The sequence below is a fragment of the Coturnix japonica genome, chromosome 2, assembly GCF_001577835.2.
Source record: "Coturnix japonica isolate 7356 chromosome 2, Coturnix japonica 2.1, whole genome shotgun sequence".
Classification (NCBI taxonomy): domain Eukaryota; kingdom Metazoa; phylum Chordata; class Aves; order Galliformes; family Phasianidae; genus Coturnix; species Coturnix japonica.
This window is the reverse complement of record NC_029517.1, coordinates 51,429,723-51,437,766: the sequence shown is the minus strand read 5'-3', so window position 1 is coordinate 51,437,766 and position 8,044 is coordinate 51,429,723. Positions and strand designations below refer to the sequence as shown.

Below are 8,044 nucleotides of genomic sequence, written 5' to 3'. Positions count from 1 at the left end.
TTCACCCCCGGAAGCCGGAGCAGCCGGAACGGGTCAAGCCTCGGCTCGGTGCAGCTTGGCACCCCGGCACCCCGCAGCCCGGCCCTGCAGCCGGCTCGCTTTGGGGCTCCGGCCCAGGCGGCAGCGGGGAGAGCGGCGCACGGAGCCCGTGTTACCCACCGGAGCCGAGAGGGTGAACGCCGGAAACTCCCGATGTGCCCCGTTGCCCGTCATGGCGCTGGAGGTGAGGCTTCCTCGGGCTCCGAGGGAGGACGAGGAGCGAGGGGGAGAGGCAAGGGCGGGTTCGTGCGCTCATGTTTTTTTTCTATTCCAGGCGCCTTCTGAGGACACGCTTCCTCCGATATGGCTTTGATCAGCCTGAAAAGCTTCCACTTCTGTTCACCCGGCGCACCGGCGAGCAGGCGTATTTTGATGACCCTAAGAAAAGGTTTGAGCTCCGTCAGCGAACGGCGGAAGCCCCAGAGCTCTGGCCCTACAGCCGTGAGGGTGCTGCGTTCCAATGACAAAAGTCGGGGTGTGTTTTGTCGGAAAAACCACGTGCAGCTGCGGATGCAGTCCCTGTCTGTTAACGAACCGCTGCATCTCCGTGGGGATGCTGGGAGCAGCGCTAAAGCTGATGAGAGATGGATGGATGAACAAACGTTCTTCAGGACTTTGAAAAGCCTCCATACGTCGCAAGAGATTTTTAAGTTTCTTCGCTCCCTGGAAGCTATGTCTGATATTATGGCGTCTGGAGCCCTGCAGAGGATCTCTGAAGTTGAGGTGGATGACGATGGGCTGAAGAACCCTGAAGATGTGCTAGAGAATGAAGTTTTCAGGGCATTGTGCTTTCAGTTTGAATTTGAATGCTCAAAACTGTCCAACACTGGGCTGCTGAATGCACTGCAAGCTTTGATAAAGCTACGCATAGATCCCCAGAGTACGCTCATAGCAAGGTTGCTTTCAGAGAGTGAAGAGCGGCTTGCTACCAGAAAGCTGACTGTTGACAATCTGTGCTCTCTTGGAGAGAGTTTGCTCAAGTTGGAAGCCCCAAGTTGGGCTATGCTGGAACAGATTGTGAGCCACATGCAAGAGAAAGACACCAAGAACTGGAGTCCTAGGGAAATGGCGGTAGTATATAGGATACTGCAGGTGATGGCCAGGGAAAGGGAACAATACCGGGACCTGCTGAGCAGAATGAACAGTGCCACTTTAACCATAGCTTACCAGCTAAGTCCAAAGTTTACAAGCATAATACTAAATTCACTGGTGGCTCTCCATCAGACTCAGGTAGTTCCCTTAATCTTAGCACTATGTAAGCATTCTGTGAAGCATGTTCCTTACTTTACTGACGATGAGTTGGTAAATGTACTGGAAGCCTTCCTGTTCTTTGGACACCGTGAACAGATTTTTACAGAGGCACTAGAGAAGCATGTTCCTAAGTCCATTCATACTATGCATCCTGAAACTGTCAGCAAAGTCATACAATACTGCTGTCAAAAGAAGATCCTTTCCATGCCTATCTTGGATGCGGTGGCAGAAGGTTTCATTTCTAATGCTGACAGCTTTACCACTGACCAGATTGCTGAATATATTGTCCCATTTGGGACTCTGAACTACCTCCCTCCAAATGCTTCTTCCTTGTTTAGGAAGCTTGAAGCAATACTACGTACTCGTTTTAGTCAATTTGAACCTCACACCTTGCTGAATCTGCTGCACTCATGTGTTCTTATTCAGCGTTATCCAGTAAATTTTCTGCCAAAAATATTTAGTCCCTATTTTCTTCAGCGGCTTCAAGGTAAGGAGCAGTTTCTCCACCAGCACTCCTCTTTTCTTGCAACTTAATGGTATGTCTAATCCTGTCAAATCAGCAAGGACCTGATTAGGATAACTGGAAAAAAGTGATCAAAAGATAGAAGATAATTTGCAGTGCATAATTTGTGTTTTAGTTAAATAAAAATAAGCCTGTAAAACATAGTAGTGTCATAATATACCAGCCTATCCTTAACTGCTGGCTTTTATTTTAAAATATCTAGATTAAAAGTGTGAATCATAGAATCATAGAATTACCCACTGTCATATCTGCCAACCAGCATTCTCTGTTCTGTGCCCCTATTTGTTCCAAGCCCTGAGCTCCTTTTCTGCCTGTATTAGTGAGCACTAGTTCCATTCTCAGAGGGCTCCAGGAAGAAGAAGGAAATGCGTCATTGTCCAAGACTTCGACTGAAGTTTATGCCTTCCTGTAGAACATCTTGCATTTCTCAGATCCTACTTTTTTTTTCATGAAAGATTCTGACTGTCCCAAGATCTTGTTGTATATTTATGTCGATAGTTCTGTAAATCAGTTCCTTATTTTTCTAAATACATCATTTCATAGCTGGTCTTTCTGTTCATTCATCTAAGGATGAATATAGCTTCTCTGCATGTTTAACTGAATCGCTTTTCCTTACTTGTGCATGACAGCATGTGTGAAGATACCCTGCTGAAAGTAAACCTGTCAACCTGAATATTGTTGTTTCAGCTCAGCCGCCTGGTTTGGACAGAGTTGTCGCCTCCCAGCTAACACAGCTTTTTCTAACTGTTACCCTGGAGTGCCCATTTTATCAGGTATGGTAGATACGAAACTGGAACTGACACTAAAAGCAGGTGATGAGATCATTAAGTACAAGCACATTGATAAAAGCTGAGGGCTGTCTTATCTGTAAAATCACTGGAATTGAATAAAACAGCCTGTATTTCTTGGTGTAAATATGAAGTGTTTCTACCTGTTTTACCTGTTTAGGTTGATCCGTGTGTCTGTTTGACAGAACTGACTAAGGTTCTCATTTGATGTAGCTTTGAAATATACCAAATATATTTTGTTACGTTATTGTAAAATTATTTTGTAATTGCAGAAAGGTTATATTCCCTTTTCTTTTGTCTAATTGGGCTTTCTCTCATTGTACAGGGTCCCAGACTCCTTCCAAAGTATCAAGTAAATGCCTTTCTCACAACTCACTGTTTTCTGGATGTTCACCTCTTCAAAAAGGTGAAGAGTGGACTATTGTATTTACTGAAAGAAAGATTATATTTTTCATCACGGGTATCAACACCGTATTTCTATACAGTCGGTAAGTAACGTTAGTTCTTCAGACTTATGAAATGTGTACTTATGCTATCAAAAATCCCATTTATTTTCTGGAAATAAAAATAAGATTTTATTCCCTTTGTTTGCATCCTTAACTGTGCAAATATGGAAAATGTAAACTGGAATACAAAGAAAACTCTGTGGGAGGTTTGAAATGAGGAAACATAATGGGAGCTTTAACTTTGCACTTGTAATACATGTAACAAATACTGTAGTTGTACCATTAGTGAAGCCACAGGCCTTGGACTGACTTCTGCAATTGCTTACGGATCTGAACACAAGCAAGTTATTTTTTACCTTCCTCTTTTATAGATAAATATGTAAGTGAATGGGATACTTTCCTGTGCAACCCTCTCTAGGAAACCCCTGCAGCAGGTGGTTTGACTAGATGGTCTCCAGATGTCTCTTCCAATCCCTACAATTCTGAGATTCTGTAATTTTCAAAGTGATTTTTAACAAGGAGAGTAAACAACTGCAGTGTTTACACACCTGGATTGCACTGAAAATAGATGCTAACTTGGTTGTTCTTTATTTTTACTGTCAGCTTCCCTTTTCCTTTCCTTGTAAACAGTTGTTTTCATTTAAAGCAAAATGAAATGGTGCCACTGTGGCAATTGCTTAATCTCTCTGCTTTGGTGGTGAGTAATGAATGGGAGAGCTGGAAGGTTGGCATCATGAAAATCACAGTAAGATGTTTGTTATACAGAATGGGTTTTAATTTCTCTCATCATATCATCCATACTAGATATTGAGATTAAATTAGATGAAGAAGGCTTTGTGCTGCCCGCTACTCAACATGAAGAAGTACACACACGGTAAGGGAATAAAAGATGCCACAGGTAAAATGCTGGTTAACACTGATAAAAAGTTTCCAGGGTAAAACCCTGGCAAAAATAAAGTTATTTGGAATTTTGCATTGACCTCAACAACTTTGAAGTTTTGCATTACAACCAATGGCAAAAAAAAAAAAAAAAAGGACAAAGCTGGTAAAATGAGAGATCTGTTCTTTTTCCTCATTGTCTTGTCTTCTGACTATAAGGTGTTAGATAAGAAGTCTCTCTACCCAGTGACAGGATCAAAGAGATGCTGATCTGACTTATGTTAATCTACTTTGATCATGTTTAATTATTTTGCAAATTAACATCAAATTAATTGAGAGTGTCTGCAAGGATTTAGCACAGCTTATACCAGTTTTGGTTCACAAATACGCTTCTCTAATAGATCCTCTGAAATATTTACATACATATTTAACAAAAACAAGCTAAATGTTGATTCTTTTGAGAACCCTTAGATATAAAGTTAGGCACCCTGCCTGTGCTGTGGTTGCAACTGCAACCAAATAGAAAAAATATGGTTGTTGTCCGTGATGCTTAACAACCACATATACAGGTTTAATTTGAATCACTAATGTGTTGAAGAAATTCAGCTGCTAGATATTTCCAAGATGTGACAAGTATTTTGCTTGTTTTTTTCCTGCTAGAATTGAAAACAGCTTATCTATAGTAGTGTTAAAATTACGAAATTCTTATTAACTTGTGTGGCAGTTTTTGTTTAAAGCATATAAATTTGCGTTTCAGATAAGTTCCACTTAACTTCAGTCTTTTCCCCCTCCTTCCCTTTGAGTAACTTACATTGTTCTTAAGTGGGTAACTCCCTGCCTACATTTAATTCTAGGAGGCATTCGGGAATAAGTACTGTCTTATTCTTGTTAGGAATCACAGCAGTTCTGGTGACTAAGTGGACTTTTTTTTTCTGTGCTTGATTTTAGAATTGCGCTCTGTGTTGATGGTCAAAATAGGTTTTGTGTTAATAGCCACAATCTGCTGGGAGAAGAAGCTATTAAACAGAGGCATCTTCAGTTACTTGGTTATAAAGTTGTGCAGGTAAAGTCCCTGGACAGTGTTTACTCTGGCTAACAAAACAAGTGACAAATGATTCTTTTATAATGTATAAAACTGTAGTTGCAATCACTCCCTAAGGTAGGTATTATATTGCCCTTATGTTCTCTTTGCCTAGCTTTTGCCTTTTTCATTACATAAATTCATTTTTTTCTTGGATGAATTAGTGTTTTCTGCCTATACAAACAGTGACTGCTTGAAACAGTGCTTCTCTACAGTGATGACAGTTCAAATTTTGACTTAAATGAAAGGATTAACTAGGATCATGGAATCATAGAACTGTTTGGATTGGAAGGAACCCTGCCATGGGCAGGAACAACTGCTAGAACAGATTGCCCAAAGCCCCATTCAGCCTGGCCTCGAACATTTCCAACACAACTCTGGGCAACGTCTTCCAGTACCTCACCACCCTCTGTGTGAAGATCTTCTTCCATACATATAATTTAAACCTACCCTATTTTAGCTTGAAACTGTTTTTCCTTGTCCTATCACTGATAAGAGTCCATCTCAAGCCTTCTTGTAGGCCCCTTTTAGTTACCAGAAGGTCACTGTAAGGTCTGCTTGGAGAACTTCTTTTCTTTTGGCTGAACAGCCCTTATTCTCTCAGCCTGTCTTTGTAGGAGAGGTGCTCCAGCACTCTGACATCTTCCTGACTCTCTTTTGGATGCACTAAAGATCCAGAGGATGCTGGATCAGGAGTTTAAAATCTGAATTTGAAGTTTAGAAACAAGATATATTTAAAAAAAAAAAAAAAAAAAAGGAAGTGCTTTGTATTATAAATAGCATTTTTCCAAAGCAGAGTACATCCTTTATTTTTCCTGTTGAAATAAATAGGGATATATTTACCTATAAACATATTCTGGACTTTTAGGTTTTGTTATACTTTTTTCCCTTTATAAGCCCTTAGCACATAAGCCTAACTGCTTTGTATTTAACTTAGTTTAAACTGTAATAAACATAATGCTTTGCTTTGCAGTAACCACTATTTCCCCCAAGACTTACAGGTCAATAATAAACTCAGGAGTAAATGTTTTATTTTAAAATGCAACTCTGATGTGTAATTACATGTCTGTTAAACTTAATGAATGTTAAACTTACTCTTGTTTATTAAAATATATTTCCAGCAATCATTTTGATTTCATTTTCAGGTTCCGTTTTTTGAGGTAGAAAGTATAAAATCTTGCATAAAAATGGCAGAATATCTACACAAAAAGATATTTCCTCATACACAAGGACGTGGCTGCTGACAATGGAGAATACTACTGCATCACAGCTTGGCCTCCTGTACCATAAAGTGTACATATTACACGTGGAAGAACAATTCTAATAATTATCTAAGATGATTTCAGCTTCTGAATGTGTGACCTTCCAATATTTGGAACAATTAATATGTAAAGAGTAATAAAAAGCAACATATTTTCTTAAATAAGTTTTTTGGAAATATTTATTGTATAATATTAACAGATAAAAGTGCTGAACAGTCATTGCTGCATTTCCCTTGTATTTTCACTGGTTCTAACTCACACCTGTCAATGGACATTTAAGGTTATAAGCTGTTACTGAAGTGAGTGTGAGATGCTATTGAAAGAGAAGTAGATGACACAAGCACAGATAAGTACTGCTGGTATCTCACTAAATTACACTCCTTTGGTGGAAGTCATCTGGAGATGCACGTTTCTCACATTGGCCAGAAGATGGTAGTGTTCTCAAACATCTTTTCCCGTACTTATTTGAACACAGATGGTTTGTAAGTATAGCAAGACTTTGAATGAAGTAATTTGCACTGCCTGTACCAAACTAAAAATAATGTATATAGAATATGGTCACATTTTGTCTCACTTGTGATCCTTCACTTGTGATACTCTTGATAAAGCATTCTGGTGTTGTTAGAAAATATTCCTTTCTCACTTCATTCATACTGTGTGTGATTCTTTTTCATTTAATGCTGCTGGATTTCTTTAAGGAAGTATTCATTATTGAAAAGGAATGTAGCAGTTTCTGCCCTCTTGTCCATAGCCATTACTCATTGAAAGAGGAAACATTACAAGCCATAAATACTGAAAGTGCCAAACACCTCTAAAAATGGACTGCTCTGTATACTCAGCTCCTCACATCATATCAGATGCTCTATTGATTGCCTGGTTCACTGCATATCCAGGCCCTAGAGGAAGCAGTTACTTGTATTATTTTTTCCTAGCAGACTTATTTCCTATTTAAGTATCTGACAGAAGTACAGTGTCAGTCAATGCTGCGGACTTCAGTCCTTCTTAAACAAGTTTCATCGGTCTGGCTAAGTGTTCGATATTGAACAGTATCAATATTGCTTCAGCTTTAAACAACAACAGAATCAACGGCACTGCAGAACCACAAGGATGCACACCCTGCAGATGATCTTTTCCTGAAAACATCTTAAAACTCCACTACTAGATTCAATGAGAATAGAAGGAAGCAGGTGTTTAAGTGGCTGTAGACATTTATCTCTTGACATAATTTTATAGTGACTTGTGGTGTGGCTTTTTTTTTAATCCTTTCTACCAAACTAACTAGTTATTACTCTCATAGTAGTAGAGCATTAGTTAAGGAACCAAAAGTGATTTTTTTTGTGACAGATCGATCCCTCTGACAGCATTTTTTTAACTGATGTCAGCAAAATGGATGCCTAGAATTATTTAAATGCAAATTTTATGTCTTTTTACATGCCAAGCACTGATGAGTTCCCTTTAACTTGACTACCACTTGAACCCTAATGAAATTTCTCAGTACTTCTAGAAATCAGATTTTCTTTTTACCTTCTCATCTTTTTTGGAAAATCTGTGTTGAATTACTGATTGAATTACTGTTCTGCAGAAAAGAGAAGAACTGTAAGTATTAAGAAATCAGCGACCACTGATACCCTGAGGGGCAAATTTAATGTTAAGTCAGTGAACAATTATGTCAAATTACTGCCTGAAATAGCACAGACAGCTGTTGACCCAACAGATTTAATTTCCAGTGTCATTTCCTAAAATGTTCAGCTTTTGTGGATGTTCTACATGAGACT

General features: G+C 39.2%; 1 protein-coding gene across 1 annotated transcript; it reads left to right on the top strand.

Annotated features, from left to right (window-relative positions):
• The first annotated feature begins 19 nt into the window (after positions 1 to 19).
• On the top strand, positions 20 to 7,594 carry FASTKD3 (FAST kinase domains 3). The gene is made up of 7 exons (XM_015854400.2): positions 20 to 223; positions 314 to 1,777; positions 2,501 to 2,586; positions 2,927 to 3,089; positions 3,852 to 3,921; positions 4,875 to 4,989; positions 6,153 to 7,594. The coding sequence occupies exons 2-7, from the start codon at positions 343 to 345 to the stop codon at positions 6,249 to 6,251; spliced, it is 1,968 nt and encodes a 655-aa protein (XP_015709886.1). The 5' UTR covers positions 20 to 223; positions 314 to 342; the 3' UTR covers positions 6,252 to 7,594.
• The last annotated feature ends 450 nt before the right edge of the window (positions 7,595 to 8,044 follow it).